At 37.8% G+C, this 23,027-nt stretch overlaps 1 protein-coding gene and 1 long non-coding RNA gene across 3 annotated transcripts; both read right to left on the bottom strand.

The window, feature by feature from the left end:
* Positions 1–866: 866 nt before the first annotated feature.
* LOC148779147 (uncharacterized) lies at positions 867–3,756 on the bottom strand. 2 transcript variants are annotated; one of them, XR_016047218.1, is made up of 3 exons: positions 3,398–3,753; positions 3,151–3,297; positions 867–1,371 (listed from the first exon to the last, which is right to left on the bottom strand). It is a non-coding gene; the product is annotated as an uncharacterized LOC148779147 (long non-coding RNA). The 2 variants fall into 2 exon arrangements; XR_016047217.1 differs by lacking the exon at positions 867–1,371 and having other exon boundaries at positions 3,210–3,297; positions 3,398–3,756.
* A 2,787-nt stretch (positions 3,757–6,543) lies between these two features.
* Positions 6,544–20,402, bottom strand: LOC18444965 (uncharacterized). The gene is made up of 2 exons (XM_006855118.4): positions 20,098–20,402; positions 6,544–7,124 (listed from the first exon to the last, which is right to left on the bottom strand). The coding sequence occupies exons 1-2, from the start codon at positions 20,329–20,331 to the stop codon at positions 6,936–6,938; spliced, it is 423 nt and encodes a 140-aa protein (XP_006855180.1). The 5' UTR covers positions 20,332–20,402; the 3' UTR covers positions 6,544–6,935.
* Between the last annotated feature and the right edge of the window lie 2,625 nt (positions 20,403–23,027).

The raw sequence follows: 23,027 nt of genomic DNA, 5'->3' as shown, positions 1-23,027 counted from the left end.
ACTTATTTCTTTGATCCACCGATGCCACGAAGAAATGCCGATAAAATGACCCAAAATGAGCCCCAAATGGTAGTGTTAGGGTTTTGTTGCAAAAACCCCCATTTTCCAGCCCCAAACTTCTCTCTCTACAAGTTCCCTTTCTACCTCACTCACCCACACGTTTCTCTCTCTATCAAAACCCTTTTAAGAGCCTCCACTAAAAAAGGTATATTTTTAGTGACAAAAATGCCCTTTAATGAAAGGGAGAATACCATAGGGAATAATATGTGATCTTTGCATCACATCCCAACAGGAGAGAACCCAATAGAGAGAGAGAGAGAGAGAGGTTGGGGCACGCCCCAGCCCCAACAGTTAGAGAAACAGTGAGAATGATAGGTTGGGTTAGGCCCCTACCCCATTAGTTATAGAGAGAGAGTGAGATAAAGAGAGAGCGAAAGAGCGAGAGAATCTTACCAGAGGTTGGGGTAGTCCCCCACCCCAACAATTTGAGAGAGAAAGACTCTCACTAGACGGTAGGGCAATCCCCTACCCCAACAGTTTGAGAGAGAGAGAGAGAAACGTTGGGGTAGGCCTGCCTAGGCTTGCCCCAACAGATAAAGAGAGAGAGAGAGAGGTTGGGCCAAGTCCCTGCCCCAACAGTTAGAGAGAGAGGTGAGAGAGCGATTGGGGCAGTCCCCTACCTCAACAGTTAGAGAGAGAGTGGTGAGAGAGAGGGAGAAAGAGAGAGGGAGAGAGAGAGAGAGAGGTGAGAGATATGTTAGGGCAGTCTCGTGCCCCACTAGTTCGAGTGAGAGAGTGAGAGGCGTTGGGGCAGGCTTGCCTCAACTGCTAGAGAGAGAATGAGAGAGAGAGAGAGAGACAGACAGTGCACAAATCAAGCCACTTTTACAATAAATCATGGATTAATACACCAATCAGCCAATTTGTGTCGATTAGTCCACTGCAAAAAAGAATCAGAATACATGACCTTTAGAATCGAGATAGCTTGGGATCGGCCAACGATCGATCCCGATTGAATCGATCTTTTGAACAATGCTTATAGTGCATTGATTTATGGGCTTTTGCAAAGAAGGCAAAATTAAGGAAGCTCTACGCACTCTCGTCTCCCCAACAAAAGAAGTCTTGTTATTTATGAAAAGGCCACAACTGAACACTGAACCTGCTATGATTGACACCAAATCACATTGAACGTCGTGAGTTGCAGTCATGTTATCACCTCAACACTGCACAATAAAACACCTTTACAACGTATGACTGAAGCCAAATTCAACTATTCGAAGCTTAAATCCACCGATCATTCTCCACCGAGATCCCCACGGTGCACATGACAACTAGCAATCTCTCACTTTCTCAATCAGCTCTTCGAATCCCCTGTTGTGTTTTTTTTGTGGCCATCAAAGGCCTTATGAGATGATGTAATCAATACTTGATATAGTGGAACAATAAAACTCCTATGAGATTGTGGTCCAGAGGGACCAAGAAATAATAGTCCTTTGTGGACCAAGATTAGGCAAATTTTATTTGCCAATACTCGGACTTTGCTTGACGTGCTAGACCAATTGAATTGGAAAAACCCCTGTTACTTAGGCATGGAATAAAATCGAGCAGAGTTTTATGGGTTATCCCTTGATGAAGTCAGAGTTGCCCAGGTATGTGAGTTAAGGAGCCATATTGGGAAAGCTAGTCACCATTGAGGATAAAGCATGTACAAGTGCGAGACTTGGATTCTAGGTCTGTGGGTCATGGGAACTGCTAAGTCAGTTTGCGAACGCTAGTGTGGATTATAGTTCACAATAGAAGCAAGTGTGGAGTACTACGGCAATATTATAGTTCCTAAACCTCGACGAATTTGATTCCCATCAAAATTATTTGGTTTTAATTATTTTGATATTAAATGATTTCTAGATTGATTATATAAACTTTTATGAGCATCTAGATATTTTATTTTTACAAAACAAATTTATAAATTAGGTGATTCAATTTTCAGTATTTAAATATTCAAAGGAAAATAAAGTTTATTTCCTATTTTCTAAAAATCAATTTTATAATTTTAAAAATCATATTTAATTAGGGAGCCCACCATAATCTTTATGTGGATGTGCTGGGGGACCACCCATGGTCTACAAGGGTGGCAAGCCCCACTTAAAGTGCGTAGTCCTTTGTTTTGATATGCTTTGATGAGCAAGGAATCGAAACAATTAGCATAATATGTTTTATGAAATCTTATGGATATTGAACTTCTAAAAGGAACATGTATAAAAAAGAGATTTATACAAAGATAGAAATTATCGAATATTTTCAATTTTTATATTTGATAGGAAAAAGATTTAGAAAGCAGAAAGATAAAGTTATGCATTATCTTTTGAATCACGATGGCTAATCTAATGATTAAATTGCTCAGATCTCTCACCCCACAGGTCTCCTATGATCAATGGTATGGATCTAATTTCCATAAAGATGGCTAACTCTGAAGAAACCTTAACCCCTGGAAACTCTATAAATAGAGCCCTTTCTCCCATAAATCTCTATACCTCTCGTCTCTCTCTCTCTCTTTCTTCTCTCTATGATCTCTCTCTACCTTGGAATAATATTTGTTACAAATAGGGGCACACCGCATGCTAGGAGTAAAGAGGGGGCATGCCCCACACGTTCAAGGTATTGAGGCCTTGTGGTTGCTAAGAGTTAAGAGGGGCGCACCCCACACATACAAGGTATTGAGGCCTTGTGGTTTATATGATGTTCCATATTGTTCTCATATTGATTAAGAGTTATAGTCAAGACTCTCTCATATTTTGTAGATCTAAGATAAACCATTGATCACGTACGTCATTAGAAGAGGAGACCCGGTATAGGATATACTAAATCCAGTTGAGGAAATCTTTTGGCTTTTTGTTTTGTGGTTTGCAGTATTTTATTTCTTATGCCTTCTTATTATCATAAACATTGTGTTATTTTTATTCATTAAATAAAAGAAGTTGCAATTGGTTGCAGCAAGTGAGAACCACTTTTGGTTATCTATTTATTTATTTCAAGTGGGTTTTATTTGACTTGGACCTTTATAATTGTTCTAGTTAGTGAGAAAAAAAAATATGAAAAACTATATACACCGTGCTAGATCACCTTGTTCTAGCTGATGAGCTTGTAGCTTACATTCATTGATGGGCTTTTGCAAAGAAGGAGAAATTGGAGAAGCCCTACGCACTCACGTCTCCCCAACAAAAGCAGTCTTGTTAGATTGAATCAGCTGTGATTGTCACATTGAATGTGATGAGTTGAAATCATGTTACAGCCCTAACACTGCACAATAAAGCTTCTTTTCAACCAGTTACTAAAGCCAAATTCAACGATTAGAATTTTATTTTATTTTATACAAAAAAAAGCAGACTTTATTTCTTACCCTTTGCGGTGTCATCTCGCAGGTGATTTCTGAATAGCCCGCTTGATTGATTGCACTGATTAACATGTAATTTTAGTTTACAACATTCTCTGCTGGTCAAGGGTCATGGGCACCGAAAACCTGGGCAGCTCAGTTGAATCCAAATAAGGATTCTGACATTCCGCAGTTATGTCAATATCAGTTATATGCAATGATTTAAAAAGCGGATCGATGACTCGGATCGGGCACCTCAAAAACCGATTCGGATCGGCGAATCGACAATCCGGATCCGTTGAATCGGTCTGATTAAAGCATCAAAAAAATCCGAAAAAATTATTAAAATTCATTATAAATGTTGTTTTTTAGGAATTCAATTAGAAATGAGGGTACTACATTATTAACTTTTAGTTTTTTCATCAATTTGTGAATATTGATATGCTCTTTCCCTGTATAAACTTAAGTATTAAATTTGCATCACATAAAAAAAAATCATAGCATTAGCATGGATAAAATATATAATTATACATGAACTATGATAAAGAACAGACTAAATCAATGAAAGAATGGCCATTAAAATCTCGTTTTGGTGAAAAACCCTAACCCGCTAAAAAAACCCAAATTATTACAACCTAACTAACTATAATCCAAAATTATTACAACCTAACTAATTATAATATTATATACTGAAATTATAATTATTAGTTTACATTTTATAGTTATTTTATTAAATAAATAATAACAAATTAAAAATATTTTATAATATTATCTAATTTAAAATGTATTATTAACAACTGTAAGACAAATAGTACATTACATGATTTATAATGTAAAAATTAATAAATAAAATAAAAGATTCGGTTATCAATGTAAAAATTAATAAAATGCGTACAAATTTTGAAAAAAACACTTTAATTTATTATATACCCAAAGGGGAACAAAAAAAACACTTTAATTTATTATATGCCCAAGGGGGAACAAAAATTCAAGAAACGATAACTATTATATGGCCCAAGAGGGGATTCAAACTTGAGATGTCAAAACAAATGACATTAGTGATAACCATCATTCTTCCTTAACATATGTGTTTAAAATTGCCTATTAATAGCATATATTTATATTATGTTTTCATTTAATGATGTTGGGGAATTATCCCACATCGAAGGATGAGTATTCAAATATGCTATATAAATAACTATATAATTGGAAGATTAATGCAAATGTGAAAACACTAGGGCATCAGTGCACATGCACATGTGCATGTGCGTGTCGCACGCGTGGCACATGTGAGAGTGGTGTGCATCACATGTGTGACGTGTACGTGTATGTGTGTGTCGCACGTGTGTCACAGTGGGAGTGGTGTGTGTCGCACGTGTGACGCGTATGCGTGTCACACGCGTGGCACATGTGAGAGTAGTGTGCATCGCATGTGTGACACGTACGTGTATGTGTGTGTCGCACGTGTGTCACAGTGGGAGTGGTGTGTGTCGCACGTGTGACGCGTATGTGTGTGTATGTGTGTGGCACATGTGGGACTGGTGTGTGTCGTACGTGTGACACGTACACATGTGTGGGAGTGGTGCGTGTGGCATGTGTGATGCACACACGTGCGTGCATGTGCGTGTGGCACGTGTGGGAGTGTGTATGGCTCGTGTCACACGTACACACGTGTGAGTGGTGTGTGGCACGCATGACGTGTACACACATGTGAAGGCTAGAACCGGGATGGAACCGGCTTTAACCGGGAAGGAGCCGGCGGTTCTGCTCTAGAACTGGGCGGTTCCCGGTTTTCTACTGGAACGGACATGGCCAATGCCGATTCCCGAGTCGAACCGGGCGAGTCCGGTTCGACTCGGCGATTTTTAAATGATTGGTTATATGTTTTGCAGTACATAATTCAAATTATACTACATATTAAACATAACCATAATCCATATGTCGGTTCATACTCCATATCAAATTACTAAAGCAATAAAAAAAAATCACTTACTTCGAGTTTGATCGCTCAATCTTCGAGTGTGATCGCTCAATTTTCAAACTTCAACGTAAAAAATGCTTCTAAATACTCAAAATCTTCTAAAAACCCCTTAATAACTTTGAAGAACATCAAAAAGTAAATATAATACCAATGGATGATGTTTTGATCAATTTTTGTTAACTTTGAGTAACCCTTTGATCCTAAAAAATTCACCACAATCTAATTTTTTTTAGGGTAAATTTGACTCCAACATGTTTTAGGTTGCAAATGAACCTAAAACCTTAATTTTTAACCCTTAAAAAAACAAACCAAAAAAACAAAAACCAAAAAAAAAAACAAAAAAAAAACAAAAAAACAAAAACAAAAACAAAAAATACCGTCACTGAATGGTTTTTCCGCCCTTGGGGAGCCGCCCAGGGATTGACTGCCCAAATTGGGTGCCTAGGCCTAAGCGATGTGTCCAGGCCTTCTGGACCGCCTAGACACTGGGTAGTCCGCTTTTTGAATCACTGTCATAACCACAAGACCAAATATTTCTTAAGAGCTTAAAAAGCAAGGACTCGGAGCTTTAGAGCATCGAGTTCAAATTTTGCGGAATACACCTAAAGCACAAGTAGGAGGCAACTTGCCACAAACAAGAAAATAAATAAAAGGAAATATAAAGAGTAAAACATTGATATCAACTAGCATCTCTCTAATCACCGCACACTCTAGTCAGCACATTGCGGTTTCCATTCCACGGACACTAATCCCCCTCACACCTTTGAAAAATCAACTCCTAATCACCACACACTCTCTAGTCACCATATTGTGGTTTTCATTCCCACTTACACTAGCCCCCTAACACCTTCGAAAAATCAACTCTTAAACTATTCGGAAAAAAATACAAGTCAACACATTGTGGTTTCCATTCCACAAACACTAGCCCCCCTCACACCTTCGAAAAATCAACTCCTAATCACCACACACACTCTCTAGCCTACATATTGTGGTTTTCATTCCCACTGACACTAGCTCCCTCCTCTTAAACTATTTGGAAAAAAATACCTAGGGCCATGTCTTCCCCATTGAATTACCCGAAAAAAAATAATCAAAAGTTAGCATCTCTCTAATCATCATCACAATCATATCATCACCATCAAGTGACAAGCAATTTAGAAGCTACAAGTCACAACTTGCTGTAGATGGTATAGAAGAGAAGAAATAAACAACCACATTTCATTTCCAATAAATCAATGAAGCAAACCAGTGCTTACGTGAAGGATCAAATGGTATCACGACACCAATACATCACTACATCCGCAATTGAAACCCTAAACTCAGATATTTATACAAAGGACCCTCCAAAATTAAAACTACAAAGCCCAGCTAAAGGCCCTTTAGCTTGCGCAACTTTCAGGCCAAACATTCCTCCTATCCTACCATTTGTTCACATCCCCATTGAGTTGCCGAACCCCATACCCCGGGTAATATACATGCATCAACCTACTCACACTTACTCTCTGCCAAAAAGGGCGTAAAGGCTGTAAGCAATGGGAAGGACAAAAGCTTTAGCCACTAAGTCCTACAGACAAGAGACCCAGCTTACTGGCCCTCTGGATTCTCAGTTTCTTCCTTCTCAGGATCCTCCTCATCTTCCCCCTCTTTCTTTTCCTCCTCTTCCTCATCTTCCTCTGGTGGATCATAAGGCATGGGAGGTGGCAAAGGCGTTTTCATTGGGCTAAACTGGGGGAATATATCAGGCCTCCGCCCTGGTTTTGGTCTTTCCCATTCCTGCCATAAGAATGAAATAGATGGGATGCGAAGAACATATCACAAGAACTGACCATCAAACAATTAAATACCTATATAAATTACAGAGCCCAGTTCATATTCATGCTCATGGAAACAAAATTTATTTTCCGCAGCCTTGAAGAACCGATGCTTTTTAAGATGAATCGCTTTGATATACTTTTGTATAATCGGATTTTCAACATTTGTTTTTACTTCCTGGTCAATGCTCATGTATCTCTTCATATATCCATGGTAACAATTACTGGAAGATTTCAACCCATTGTTTGTAACATCAATAATAACTATACCAAGTACATTGCCTTCCAAATAATGGCAAGGACTCAAAATAGAATAAGGAGTTCAATTTGGTAAATGAACTTCATTCAGCTTGTAAATATTAATGAGTCCCATGTACAAAAACTGCACATGATTCACAACTAGGGGTGTCACTTACCCGAGCCAGGCCGAGCTTGGGCATTAGCATGGCATGAATTGGATGGGGATTTTCGGGGTGGGGCAGTTGAGAGGGAGGACAAGTTCGAGTTCCACTTGAGCGTGACTCAAGCTTGAACCACCCAGCTTGAGCCATGACTTCATTAAGGGTGTGTTTGTTTTGTGGAAGCTGCAGCATCCAAGGACTGTAGCACTCCTGCGTTTCTTACACGAGAATGGAATAGCTAGACGCTGTTGCTTCCAGCAGCCTTAAAAAACAACCTCAATTGACATTGTTGTTTGGAGGCCACCAATTCCATGATAACCCCTACAAGGGGCGGCTTCCAAACTTTGTGGAAGAGGGGCCTTGAGCATGGCCTGACTTCCAACCTTGGCTTGGCTTCACTTGTTTACTTAAACAGGCCCATAAACGATCCAAGCCAATCCATAAACAAGATGAACATAAACCCATAAATAAGGAAGCATACAATGTAATATCTGTATTATATAATTAATATCTTGAGGTGATTTCCTCATTGAGGGGCTGCTATAGTATCGCATACATTGTTGGGAGCCAAAGTAGGAGCAAGAACCGAAGTGGGAGCAGGAACCTAGGACCAACCCATGGCAGAAGCTCCCTACCTTAGGAATGGCTACGAGCATTGCTCAGGGAACAACCTGATATATGTACTATATGAATATGAGAAGACTTGGGAAGAACCATATACATATATATATATATACACATATATAATACGAAAAACATACAATCCACTTTTTAGAATTAACAACACACATGCACAATGAGAACTCTACGACCTGATAGTTCTAAGACAATTTGAGAAAAGAGAGATTCCAGGGCCATGAGAGAACCAAAATTAGGAATTGCCAAAATCCCAGCTGTAAACTGAGCTACATAGGGGATTTAGTCAGTGCGAACTGCCCAGTTTTGGACAACTTCGACAATTTCCCAATTCCGGACAATCCTGGAGAGGAGACCCCTAGCATCCAAGCCGATTTCGAGTCAGCACACCACTTTACAACCACCGATGCAAAAACTCAACATGCAGTTGTTAGCTAGAATATTTTCAGAAAGCAAAAATTCAGCACAAAATCAAAAACCCCTAGGGTCGATAACTCTTTAAAACAAGATCGTATCCCCGTTTTCTATAGGGTCACAATGTCCCTTTCATAAGGAGCAAGGTCCCTTTCACAAGATAGGGATTGAGAACCCTTTATGAAGGCCGTGGAGCGAGCTCCGCTCGTGCTCTACTTCTAGGATTGTTGAAGCAAGATTCCCCCACCGGGAGGGCGGGCGGTGAGTCGCCACCACCAAACCAAGCTCCCCACATCCATGGATATTATGAAGATTATATAGTTTTCAAGAAGGTTTCCCGGCTCTGCACCTTGAGGCATGCGAAGGAATAGGCGCCCAGTGCCTTGGCCCAAAGCACAGAGCTTGACACCTGCCCTCAAGTGTTGGGTTTTTGTGGCTATTTAAAGGCTTTATGAGAGCACGCGACCAATTTTATTATAGTGGAATAATGAACTCTAGTGGGAGTGTAGTCCAGAGGGACCAAAGTTGACAATATTGATGCCGAGACTCAAACTAGGCTTGACGAGCTAGGCCAGTTGAATTCTAAAACCCTAAGATACTTGGGCATAAGGCACAACCGCGAAGGGTTAGTAGGGTTGCCCCTTGATAAGGTCGGAGATGTCCAAGGTAGTTTGTCAAGGGACTGTGTGACCCTTCTGTGTGATTAGTAGGCTTGAAGCGACAAGGGCCAAATCCTCATCTTAGACCATCACACGACAATATACATATGATAGCCGTATCGAGAAGCAAAGCACCATTGAGGGTGTTGCGTGTACATGCGAGAAAGAGCCCCTATGCACCAAATTGTGATGTGTGTGCACAAGTTTGTGTGACCTAGGCTTATCCCTTGGGGGAACCTGTAGTCCATAAACTAAGATTGTGCTCCTTTCACCTATTGGCTGACTTTGGTGGCCCAATTATGAACCCTTGTAATGTACTACCGGTCATGGAAACTACTGGTTCAGTTTGAGAAAGTGAATGTGGTTCATAGTCTCTAATAGAAATGGAGTGCTTTAGTATTTTTGCATTTTCCTTAACTAAGTAGGATCAGAATCCCATCAAATTAGTTTAGAAATAATTACCTTGATTATAAATGATTTTCAGATTTTATTTTACCAAAACAGGTTTATAAATATGCCTAAACTAAATTTTCAGATATTTAATTATTCAAAGAGAAATAAAATAGTAAATATTTTCTAAAATCATTAGTTAATTTTTTAATTACTAATACACATGGGGGCCCATTATACTCCATGGGCCCCACCAAATTAAAACATGCGGGGAAGTGCGTGGACTAGAGCCCCATGAGTGACACACCCCACATAGTGCAACCTTCTTTCTTATTTTGTGGCATGTAAGTTGGCCACTCAATCAATTGAAATGAAAAAGGAAGGTTTTGAAATGAAAGATATTTTGACTTTTCAAAGAGGCATGTGTAGAGAATGAATGGAAATAAGAGGAAACAGAAATATATTTCCTCGTATTAAATATTTGATGGGATTTAGGTTAAGGAAGCTGAAGAATAATGTTCTAGCACCTTCCATTAGATCATGATAGCTAATTTATGGATTGTAAGGCTAAGATCTCTCACCCCACTGGTCTCTTATGATCAATGGTCTAGATCAAATCTTCAAGGATGGGTAACCCTAGAAACCCTAACCCTAACCAAAAGTCTATATATTGTCTCATTGTGGGGGCCCAAATCTCTACAACACAAGTCACATCTCTCTCTCTCTCTCTCTCTCTCTCTCTCTCTCCAAAAGTAGCACACCACTCTCTCTCATCTCTCTAGCCTCATCTCAGCAGCCTCTCTCACACTTAGAATATTTTTGGAAATGAAAAGCTGAGCACGTCCCACACACAAAGATCGCATATTGTTCAAGGGTTTCTAGTCAAGGCTTCCTATAGTTGTGAGATTTAAGAAAAACCTTGATCACGTGCGCCTAAAAAGGAGTTTTGTGATACTTTTCAATATTGGGTTTTAGATTTATTTTTTTTTTATTGAAAGTTGATTTTTTTTTTTTTTGAACATTGATATACTTTCTTCTCTCTCTTATTTCTTTTCTTTTTTTTTTAAAGTTGGGGTTTGGTGTTGCCCCATTTCAAGATTAGAATTGCGTTTGACATTTTTCCTAATATGGGTTTCGATTCTTGATAGTGTTTGCTAAGATTCGCTGTGAATTTAGGTTTGGATTTTTTTTTGTTTTTCAAGGATTTTTTTCTTAGTTCTAATAAGGGTGAGGACCTTAACATTCCCTAAACCCATCCCAAGCCCAAGTAAAGGAGGTGGGTTTCGTTAGGTAGCAACTAGCGTAAAACTTTGCCACGTCGTATCATGAATCCTGAACCTATTTTATATTAGAGAAAAACGAAGGAACATGATTCATGTAGCCGACCCGAAATAATTGAGATAAGGCTACGATGATAATGATGATGACGATGATGATGATAATGGATATTAATATTTTAACTTTATTCAAGATTGGAGCTTGAATTATGCTTTCAAGATAAGGTTTTGGTTTTATCGATATTTTGGGTTTAGTTCCTTTTGTTAGGTAGGAGAAAGAATCATCTTCTGGTTCCGTTCAAAAAACAAGGTGATCTAGATGGGGAATATGCCCAACACATCAAACATTTTACCCCGATGCATCAAATATTTTACGATATGTGTGTGTGACCTATATCAATAAGAAGAAAACATAGACTAACTTTCCAAATGAAAATGGAGGAGAGGTGATGAACAATAAATAAAAATTCAAATTCAAAAGCAACATGCTAAGAAAATTTGGCAACAAGATAAGAGATTCTTTTGACCCTAGATATAATTGTGTTCCTCTATCAACTCATCTACACTAATAACCGATCTAACACCATGCCACCTGATCCTAGCAAGGTGGAACGAACTCCACTCCTAGAGCATATCTGAAAATATTCACTAAATAACATAGAACAATTGGATACGAGGAAAAGTTTTTTCTTTTAAATACATGAACAACAAATTCAATTACTTCGAAAGTTATACAACCACATCACACACCAAATCATAGTTGCGGGAAATGCTTGGGAACCCGAATCACTTTAGGAATCAGAATTGCGGAATCGCGGCCGGCTAGAACATTCTTGTTTTCAGAATCAACATCCGTCCAATGAGGAATCGCAGGGACCGAGATTCCTATTTTTTGGGAATAAAAAATTGACCAAAATGGAATCGAGATTCCACCACATATGGAATATGGAATCAAGATTCTAACCTCCCTGGAATTGAGATTCCTACCTCCTTGGAATCGACCCCTAAGGAAATTGAGATTCTGAAATCTTAGGAATCGAGTTTCCAACATATGTGGAACCGATTTTTGCACCAGTTGGAATCGGAATTATGAAAAATTTGAAATCCAGTTTTTGACGTATGTAGAACCAAGATTCATGCCAATTTGGAATTGGGAATCATATTAGTTTAGAATCGAGTTTGATCCCAATCGGTAATCGAGATTATTAAATTTATGGAGTCAAGTTCGAAGCCCCATAGAACAAGTTTCGTATATCAACGACATCGCGCGCTTTATAGGCTTAGAAGCTATTTAAGCAAGCTATATCAAATGTCTCTTATTAGACTTGTAGAAGGGTTCCTCAAATTTGAAGTCAATGCATTGATTATTGAACTTAGGGCCAAGTCGTATTCTAGGGAAATGATCTACAAAAGATACAAATGTTATCCCATGTATTTCTAAATTGCGATCTTGACTTCATAATTATACAGACAAAATAGGATTTTCTTTGTGCCATGACATTTATTGTATGTGTTGTAGTTACCAATTATACCTTAAAGAAAAGGCAGTCCATCCTAGCACTGTTAGAAATGTGACTCCAGCCAGTCTTTAGCACTATTAGATGCAATTGCACTCTTAGAAGCAGTGTTCGCAAAACCGGGCAATCTAACCGCTAACCAACAGGTTGAATGTTTTTGTTTTAATCATTCTTTATATGCTTTTCATATTTTAGTAGATTTTTTTTTGTATCTATTTTATTTTTTTCAACACTTTTTTTACCGCCCAGGACTCACCCGGTTAGAGCGGTTGAATCGGCCGGTCTACCAGTTAGGCTACTTAAATCGCTTCTAGGCCCATGTCCGATTAACCGCTCCGGTTCAATTTTACAAACACTGCTTAGAAGCATTTGAATCGAATGAAGATTTCTACTCCAAATATCTTTAAAAAGTGGTAACAATTTAGGAAATTGGATGTTTATGTACTTCGAATTGTTCTTTTTATTATTTTATTTATATTTTATTTATTTTATTTTATTTTTATTTTGTTGCTTGCGTTCACATTATGCTGGTAGGGGAGAAATTCAATCTAAACATCAAGCACACACATGGATACATTACTGCATGAATTAAAAAACAACACGTGGGTAGAGACAGACTTTGATATCAAACCAGTATCTTATGGAAGTCGAAGCAAACCTCCATATTGATTGAATCGCAGTACCCAGCTCCTATGAACAGAGGTATTTTATGTTGTAGATTCTAGATTCAAAACCTATAACGAATCAAAATTCATCACATGTGGGATCAAGAATAAACAGGTATAGAATCAAGTTTTAATAAATGTTGGGATCAAGATTCGAAAATTTTTGGGACCGAGATTCCACAAATAATGGGATTGAGATTCCTAAATGGGTATGAAATGAGATTCCTAACTTGCGGAATCGAGATTCCTAAGTTCCAAGAAATGGTTTCTATGAAGATTCCTTGTCGAAAATGCCAAATCAGGATTCCGTACCGAAATTGTGACCTCGGCAGAGAGATTTGGGTAACCATGCACCAAATCAGAACATCAGTTTATTTCAGACTAAGTAAAAAGAGCTTATTCTTGGTGTAAAGGTGATGACATCAGTGCCTTGAATGAAGATGTTAGAGGGCAATAATAGGCATTTTTGTAAGGTGGACATGGCAAAAGATTACCACAAAGCACATGAACTACTTCATTGGCAAAACGTATTTTGGTAGTCAACTGCATATATGAATCCAGATAGTTCATCTCTCTAGCTCGGTTTAGATCTTGATGAATGGCTCTGTAGAAGATGTCTTTAATGATTTTTAACAGCACTCAGAAGGGGGACCCCTTGTCCCCTTTTACATTAACTACAGAATCATAAACCTTCAGCTAAATGATTGTCAAAGTTACTAGATTGGAGGCCTAAGATAGGGTTTATGATAGGATCAGGACAAGAGATGGTGACCCCTCTTCAATGTGCAACAACTAAATGATTTTCTGTAGTCCAGAGTTGAAAGTTTAAGATTGATAAGAAGATGCGATGAGGAATTTCTAGTTTTCAAGCTTCACAATAAATCATTTTGAATGACTAACACCCAACGAGTCTATTTTTTCCTTTTTTGATAAAATACATTCTCTTTTTTCAATGTATTCACAACCAAAAGAAGAGTTTGTAAGAAATCCACAAATGCAAAGCATGGCTGACATCTTAGAAGAGCCAGTACTATTTTTAGAAGTAGGCCTACCCTCACCAAATCCACTATACAATATCCTGATTTATTTTATGCCCCTATTCTAGATCCAGATCAGTACCAAAGAAGCTCAAGAGAATCCAAAAAGAATTCCAACAGAGAGGAGGCAATGAGGGACCCAAGTATTAGTTAATTGCAAAGAAATCTGTAAAGAACTAAAACTATAGATCAGTAAGGGTTTAAAAACTTGGCAAGTCAGCTTAGGACTTGCCCAAGTCGACTGGCTTCAGGACCCTGGCAAGTCCAGTAGAAATACTAGGAGATTAGCCCATATCTACCACTTCTATAAAGATCTTTACCATATACTCGAATGAGACTTAGTGACTCGTGGCCAAGTCGTAACTGGTGCTACTTGGCCTAGGAACCCTGGGAGTCTTGAGCTGAATCTAAGTTTCAAAATATTGAACTGAAAGTGGAGCAGCAGTAGGTTTAAAAATACAATTTTCTGAAGGATTCGCATAGGAAGAAGCTGGGGAACGATGACCAAGGGCATGAAAGCATAAAAATTAGAGAACGAGACCATAATTCTAGACACAAGGTCCCCGGAACTAAGACTCAATATATATTGATTTGAGGTAGCGGAGGCTAATGAAAGGCCCAGTAAAACCTTTGACAAGAAGGTCAAAAGGCTCTTAATCTAGAGCAATGGAGTGCAACTAGAAATGAGATAGAGATAGGTGGGCTATTAGCTTGTTGGTCAACTTTACCAAAGTCAAAGGAACCTGGAAGGAATAGCATTTAGAAATGGTGCCAGGTTTCAAGTGGGGCATGGGAGAACTTAGATTCTAGATGCTACTTAGGATATGGCTCAGAAATCCTGTGTTCAGAATCCAAATTCTCTCACTAACTAGTAGCAGGCATCATCTTATCATCAGAAGTCCAAGTCCTGGATTACCTATAATGAAGAGATAGGGCATCTGGGGATCTGATGCCTGTAATAAAAAATGAAGCTTGTGGATGTCGAAATGGTGATAAACAGATATGCCCAGACAAGGACTTCATCGTGCACAGAGGTCTCCATACGAGATTTTGAAAGTAAGGGTTCTCAAATCCCCTAGGTTGTAATATTTAAGAATCCCATTAGCATTCCTTTCCCACCTTTGGCTAGTTCACCATCCATGACAAGAACATTATGATGGAACAGCATGGGGTTCAAACCCCAAACCCCAATTATATGTTCCATAACTTTCTTTTACAGTGAGTCTGAAGAGACTGATGACCACCCTATCTCATATTCCTATGGGAATTATTTCCTGAACATGTTAGACCTGATGAGAAAATGCCAGGTCAGTGAAAGCCCTAACGGGCAATTGATCAACAGGACAAATTTTCAGAGACATTACTTCAGAACATTTAAAAAAGACAATTCGGTGAATTTTGGTAGTAGATGCATTAAGTGACAAAATCATGAGATCTGTAACTTCACGGCTCTAGAGCTACTAAAATCTCCATCCTTGTAGTGAAATTTGCATGATCCAAGAGTGGATGACAATATGAACTTAATCCCAGCGCCCACTGGGAAACGCTGCTCGATATTTGTTAATGCATGATTCCAATGGCACCTCCATAGGGAGCTCAAGCCTCAGAGAGTGACAAGGTCAGGAAGCTTTGTGAAAATTTCATACTAGATATCCTAGACTTTTGCATGACCCATGAGCATCTATGATTTCTTTGAAGCAGATGTACATAGAACTCTCTTAACTTGACAATTGACATATGGTCTTTTAATGTTCTTCTTAACTACCCCTATTTTTCAGGTCTTATCTTGATGTTATAATGTGGTTGCAGTAAGTGACAGCTTACATGTGGAGATTCACTGACATTATGGGAGAAGGACAAATTCTTCTTATGTTTTTTTCTCTCTCTCCCATGTGCACAGAACACTATCAAAAAGGGATAATTTGAGCAGGAGTTATGAGAGTTTCCCTCTTTATTAAAACAAATTCATCTCTAAACCCATATTTCTTCAATTGAAGAAACTTGATGCATACCAATTCATAACCTCTTACGATGGAGAAAACTTTATATCTAGACCCCAAAAGTCTGTAAGAGTAGTACTATGTAGGAACATAGTCCTTTCCAAAGAAATTGACATGAAAGGAATACACTCGGGTGGGACAATGCAGAAAAAAATAATCCAAGAGAGAAAATACTGCATTAAAGAGAGATCCACCATGAAAAAGGCCAGAAGTTACAAATTGTGAAAAAGAACTTACTTGATGCTAGAAGAGTTTTCATCTATAAAGGAGTTTCAAGTTTGTCAAGTTTAAAGCGACTTTCTAAGAATTTCATGTCAAACGCAAATGCATTACTGTAAATGTTTAGTTGGATTCAATGTTTCAAAAAGCGCTTGGCGGCACCTAGACGGCTGTGGGGTCCAGACCGCCCAGCGCCTAGGCGGGCGTCCAGAACCTAAGCGGCCCAGTAGAAAGAAAAATGTTAGAATTTTGATATTCTAACCATAAATGAGGAGAATTTTGATATTCTAACCCCAAATATTATAACTTTGATATTCTATCCATAATTCATATTTGATATTTCCATGAATTAGGAGAACTTTGACAGTCCATAATCCATATTTTCATACAATGCTAAAACAATACAAGCATACACTGATAGTCCGATGCATACAAAAGTTAGTAGAAACTAAAAATAAGAAAAAGAAAATAAACAAAAATTCAAAAAATATACAGTCTAGGACACAATAGTCAACACTCAACAGTCAACACCAAGAGTCAAGTGTCTTCAACTCTTCATTCTTCAATCATCATCATCATCATCAGAAGGAGTAGGGTAAGCCTCGTCATATGCATCATATTTGAGGCCATCATCATCAAAGTCATCTCCCACTTCAACATAACGCTCGTCCTCCTCTATTTCTCCTGAATCTACCTCTACCTCCTCTTCTTCTACCTCCCTCTTACTCTGTGCAGACGAGGCCCTAAGAGTCTTAGCTACTCTACCCTTTTCTATCTTTTTGTGCTTCCCTGAACTCAAATATTATATAATCTCCTCCCTGGTAGCCTCAAGAACATTTTTACATGGGGCAACATCCCCCTTAATACCGGCGACATGTTTTTTGAACCGGTAAATACCCCCATTAGTATCATTTCCACAATAATTACATTAAATACAATTTTTTTCATTTGGATTCAGGTTATGACCATACTGGATCACCATTTCTAGAAGAACCTAGAAAAGATATTTTCATAGAACAAGGCTAATTTTCATCCTTTTCTGGTTCTACTAAATTCAAAAATTGTTTAATCTCATCCCGAATAGGTTCAAGAACCTTTTTACAAGAAGCAAACATTCCCTTTAATACCGGCAAGGTGTTTCTTGAATCGGTTAATACAGCCATTGGTATCTTTTTCACAAAAATTGCACCTTATACAATTTTTATCATTTGGTTTCAAGTTATGACCATACTTCCAACCGGATCACTTCTTCTAGCAGAACCAAAAAAAGGCCTATTCAAATGACAAGGATTTTGTTCTTGTTTGTGTTTTACATAACTCATATATGGGTGTAGTTTCTATAAGGTTGCAACCTTAAACAATTCAATTAAGGCACACCTCTTAATTTTATCACAATATGTAATTTTGGTGTAAAACATTCTTAGGATTATCTTAAAATCTATTTTCATATCTACTTATAAAATTTTAAACTTCAAAAATAGTTAAAATCAAGTAGATCTATAAATTCATAAAAAGCTAGAATATGGACGGTCTAGATAATGTCTTGAAAGGTACACTATTTCTGGGACTCAAAATCTTTCTATTTTTTCATATTCATAGATCATGATGTCCAGATCATCAATTAGAGCTAAAACAATCTTTTCCGATAGATTTTTAAGATGCATCTTTAATTCTACATTTTAAGGTTGCAACCTTATATAAAATTTTCCCCTCATATATTGCTTAATCTCCTCTCTGATAGTTTCACGAACATTTTTACAAGGGGCAACATCCCCCTTAATACCGGCAAAATATTTCTTAAACCAGTTTATGCCCCCTTTTGTATCTTTTTCACAATAATTGCATCTTATGTAATTTTTGTCATTTGGATTCAGGTTATATCCATATTTCCAACCCGGATCTCTACTTCGACTACATCTTGAAGAAGACATCTCAAAATAAAACAAGCAATCTAAAACAACAAAATTTTGAACTTACTTTGATGGCTTGAACTCCAAACTTACACCTCTAAGATGTTTTCTGGTGCTAAAATATTCAAAAACACACTCTAATAGGATTAAAAAAACTCCAAAACTAAATCTAATATTGATGGACAATGTTTGGACCCATTTTCCATAATTTTGAGAAACACTTCGATCCAATGAAAATCACAAAATCTAGTTTTTTTTTTACGTTTCTATCTCTCTAAAATGGGTTCTTGTGGGTTTAAGCTTCAAATGAACTTAAAACCCACCCTTAAAAGCTTTTTTTTCAAAAAAAAAAAACCCAAAAGAACCTAAAAAAATGTCATTTCCGCCCCTAGGCGGGGCACAGGCCCTGAGCGACCGCCCAGGGCTCAACGTTGAGCACCTGCCTAGGCGGGTGCCGTAATGCCTAGGCGGCTGCCCAGGGACCACCTGCCTAGTTTGGTTGCCTACACCTGCTGGACTGCCTAGGCGCTGGGCGGTCCGCATTTTGAAACAGTGGTTGGATTGTGATGTAATAACAATAAGCACTACCTAAAAGAAACAATCAGGAATTTCAGAGAGATTTCCATTGAGGTAACATTGTTAGGAGGATAAAAGCTAAAAATGTTTCATGATCAAAGCAATAGATGCCATTATCCTCGATGCACCAAGAACGGAAATGTCCCAATCCATGCAATTACAGCTGAAAGGACACCGTCCTCTTGATTTGTTTCAGTAAATCCTGCTTTTTAGGTTCTATTATGATGAAACTGATCAATTATTTCAAAGCTAAAACAACCTAGGCTATGATAACTTTCAGTTAGACTTCTTGAGATACACATCTGGTTTTAAGCTATGCAATTGAGTTTAGAGAATCAAAGTTTGTGTTACTGCATGGCCTTTGCATAAATTGCAAAATACTTGGCCTATTGAGATTATGTGTAATACAGTAATACTTGAGTCGAATAACTTGTGGGGTATGATCAAACTTATTTATTGGGCTAGGACGACTGAGATTCACTGTGATGTGTCGCTTCAGTACTTCAGGATATTAGGGAATTTTTCATCTCTAACGAGATTGGTAAAATTAGAATCAGCAGAAGAGAGCATGATGATTTAGGACCACATATTTTGGAAATTCAGGAGTATGTTATCTGCATGTCCATCAATATTTTGTAAGTGAAAAAAAGCTGTCCAAGCTACACTCAATGCATTCACAATACCAACAAAGAAGAATAATTTGGAGATGTCCTAAGCTGTTCTCTCTACTAAACATTGAACAAGTGATAGATTCTAAATATTCATGAGTTCCATGTACATTCTGGGGGTAAAAACTACTTCCTGAAAATAAAAGAAATTTCCCACACTGCAGCTGATTTATTAGAATCAAGGATTTGCAGACATATCTTCACTCTCAATCATGGAGGACAAAAGGAACACCATTGGAAACAAAGTACCGGTCCAGAAAACCTAATCCAAAATAGCAAAACTTCGAACTGAAATAACAGCACAACAAAAAGCATAAACCAATGCACAAGTTACAACCTAATTTCTATATTTACCACTAGAAAGGTAAAAATCCAATAATCAAGTACAATAAACCATTCACATAAGAAGAATCTGAACTACTCAGTATCGCAACAAATTCTCAAAGCCAGAGAAATACCCATCATAGAAAAATTGCTTTTCCAAGAAACCAAACCCCTATTTCGCGAAAAAGAAAAACCAAAGCTCAATGCAAAGATTTCCAGTTTAACGAGAGAGAGAGACTCACAATTGGGAAATCGAGAGGAGAGCGGCGGGTGATCCTTTCTTCTTCGGGTGCCATGCACACCACCGAGGCAGCTATCCTGCGACGAGCTTTGGTGAGAGAAAATGAGGGAGAAGATGATGGGATTAGGGTTATAGAGAGAAAGGGAGAAGCAGGTTGATTTCGATGAGGTGATGGAGGAGATGGAGGAGGCAACGGCTTCCAAATATGGATGGGGGAGAGGCAAAAAGATGCCATGTACCCTTCCTCTTTCTTCTTCCCTTTCTTCAAGATTCACACCCTCTCTGTGAGGGAGCAAATAAAACCACTCCTCCTTATCGCCATCTTTGAGGGCTTATTATTGATACAAATAGAGAGCCACTGGCCCTCGCTGCCGTTCTAGACTCATCTTAAGCATTAAAATTTCATGAACACACCTCTTTTCTGCAAATTATTTAAATTGTTTCATGCGGCAGGGACTGTATTTTTACATTTGCGGTCCTCGAGGTATAAAAGCATCCATCTTAATGATGCAAATAGGTAGTCCATCTAAAAACAATTGAAACTAATAAAATTATTATTTTTAATTTTAAAATTTATTAATTTTTCATATTTGTGATCTCTAATAATCCTTAAAAATTAAGTCCAAAACTCCAATTTATTTTTGAGAGGTGACTCATTTCTACATGGACTCATAAAAACTGCGACCATTTTCAAATAAGATCCTTGTCCAAGCAACTGTTTGCAAAAAAATTCCCTTGTAGTTTCTTAGAGAAATCAATAGAAATATTTCTTAAAATTTTGGAATTCAAAATGCACCTGTATTTGTTCGATTCTACACAATATCCATTTTTTTTTTTATCAAAAATGTCCTTTGCAATGCTATTAGGCCATAAATAGTGTACCATACCAATAGCTTCGTGGAGGAAACCAAGCCCGTATGGGTGCAGCAGGGCTTTATGGCTGTACACTCACTTGGGTTCTTCTTGGACTTTAATGGTGCACGAAGTGGGTGCTTGTTAATATGAGCATAGAGGGCCTTAATTTCAAGACCTCACTTGGGTGCTCCTTGGAAATCCAGAGAATACCTAGCGGGTGCTTCTTATGGGCACTTATATGGGTATAGAGAGCTTTAGGGCCATGAAACCCTCACGCACCTGCACCCATGTGGGTACTGATACGGCCCTTCACTACACTATTAGGACCACAAAACCTTTATAACTTTAGTACTTCTTTGAGGAGTAATATGTGCAAAAATATAATGTCAAACAAATGGGTGGTACACTTGTAAAATTGAAAATTTCAGGTAAATTTTCAATTTATGAAAATTAAAAGGAATAGTACTACTCAACTTAAATGAATATGCTTAATTTCCACATGAGTGACCTTTATCCCATGTGCCTAGGGTTCAGGGGAGGTCTTGATAATTTGGCTTGAGCCCTAAGTTTTTAATGGTAACCTTGATTATCCAATCTTTTTAAGTGCATCATATATTTGGTTGAATCCATGTGATTCTTTACAAAATGGCACAATTTGATTGGATGAGCAATGCGGTTTTTTTGTTTTTTTTTTAAGTATTAAACAAAATGAGTTTCAAAATACCATGAGGGGCATGCCCCTCTCACTAGATTCTTTTTTACTTTCAAAGTGTAAGATGGACAATTTTAGTTTGTTAAAATGGTTCATGAGAGATTTATCTTAGACTTAAGGATAATGAAGTAAATTCGCAAAATCTAGGGTTTAATGGGTGATGATAATGTGAAAATCACATCGTTACAGTTTGATGGCTAGATGGAGATGTGTGATTAGGATCATGGCTCTCTTATGTGCCATGGATAATGAGCACCAAGAGCTAAGATCAAACCACTTATGAAGTGGTATAACCACTTAACCATAAATAACATCACTTACCTTCACTTCTTTACACAACCAATTTCATTTTATGGAGAGAGAAAGGAGACCTACACCCCACTCTTCTTAGTCTCCTTCCTTCTTCACTTTGAAGCAAGTTAGCTTCCATGGCCATATGAAGTTCAATCCTCCATTAATCTATGGTGTCTAGTTTATTTCATTTTCTACATATGAGGTACGCTTCATAGTTTTATCTCCTTTGTTGAAGCTTCCATTCCTTTTGTTTGCTGTAAATTAGTGATTGCAGTAGCTTCTCCATTAATCTATGTTTGATCCTTCATGAGTATTGAATGCGGGAATTCATATGTATAGTCTAGACTACCAGAGAAACTATGCATCAACACTGGGTCATATGCATAGTCTAGACTAGATACATACATTTAGACACCATTTTCCCAAAGTTTTTACCACCTGATTTCTCTGAGATTTATGGAGTGTTTTTTGTGCATATCAGCTTTGAGTACCACAATGTGGGATCATCATCCTAGCATTTCCTTTGAAAAAATACACTTAATTTGACTACACCATGGCCATATACTTCCATCTTTTATGAGTTGTCTAATCCTTGCGTTTTTTTTTCGTTTACAAATTGTTTTTGTCACAAATATGTGTCTCTCACTTTCTTTTACACTTTGAAGCCAATTACGTGGTAAGAAAGTATGCATAAGTTTTTGATAATTTAGTTGGATCAGCTCTTGTGTTTACAAGCCATCTTTGATGTCATCCATTGAACAAAATTAAGTCCCTCAAAGCTTTGATGAATGATTTGGGGACAAAGGGCTCGGCCCATTAGCATCTTCTTAATGTATTGCACTTATTTTGCTATAATTTTAAGTTTGATATATGTCTTATGCAACGGAGAATTGAGTATGTAATATTGAGTATATAAATTTGGTCTTTTATCTTAATGCCATCATAGAAGTCATCCCATGGTATATAACTAAGACTTATATGGCTTCCCATAATCAAATCAATTATGCATATGTAAGTATTTGGTTTGGTAGAGGAAGAGATTGATTTTGATGTGTTTCATGAAATTTTAA

The sequence above is a fragment of the Amborella trichopoda genome, chromosome 13 (genome assembly GCF_054954075.1).
Source record: "Amborella trichopoda isolate Santa Cruz 75 chromosome 13, AtrichopodaSantaCruz75HAP2 v2.0, whole genome shotgun sequence".
Taxonomy (NCBI): domain Eukaryota; kingdom Viridiplantae; phylum Streptophyta; class Magnoliopsida; order Amborellales; family Amborellaceae; genus Amborella; species Amborella trichopoda.
The sequence above is the reverse complement of the archived record's forward strand: the minus strand, read 5'-3'. Positions and strand labels throughout refer to the sequence as shown.

Bases quoted from the DNA above. Each gene is read 5' to 3' on its own strand.
- LOC18444965 (XM_006855118.4), bottom strand. From the start codon at position 20,331: ATGGCATCTTTTTGCCTCTCCCCCATCCATATTTGGAAGCCGTTGCCT. The intron at 7,125-20,097 runs GTGAGTCTCTCT...TTCTTATGGCAG, and splicing joins CTCCTCTCGATTTCCCAATT to GAATGGGAAAGACCAAAACC.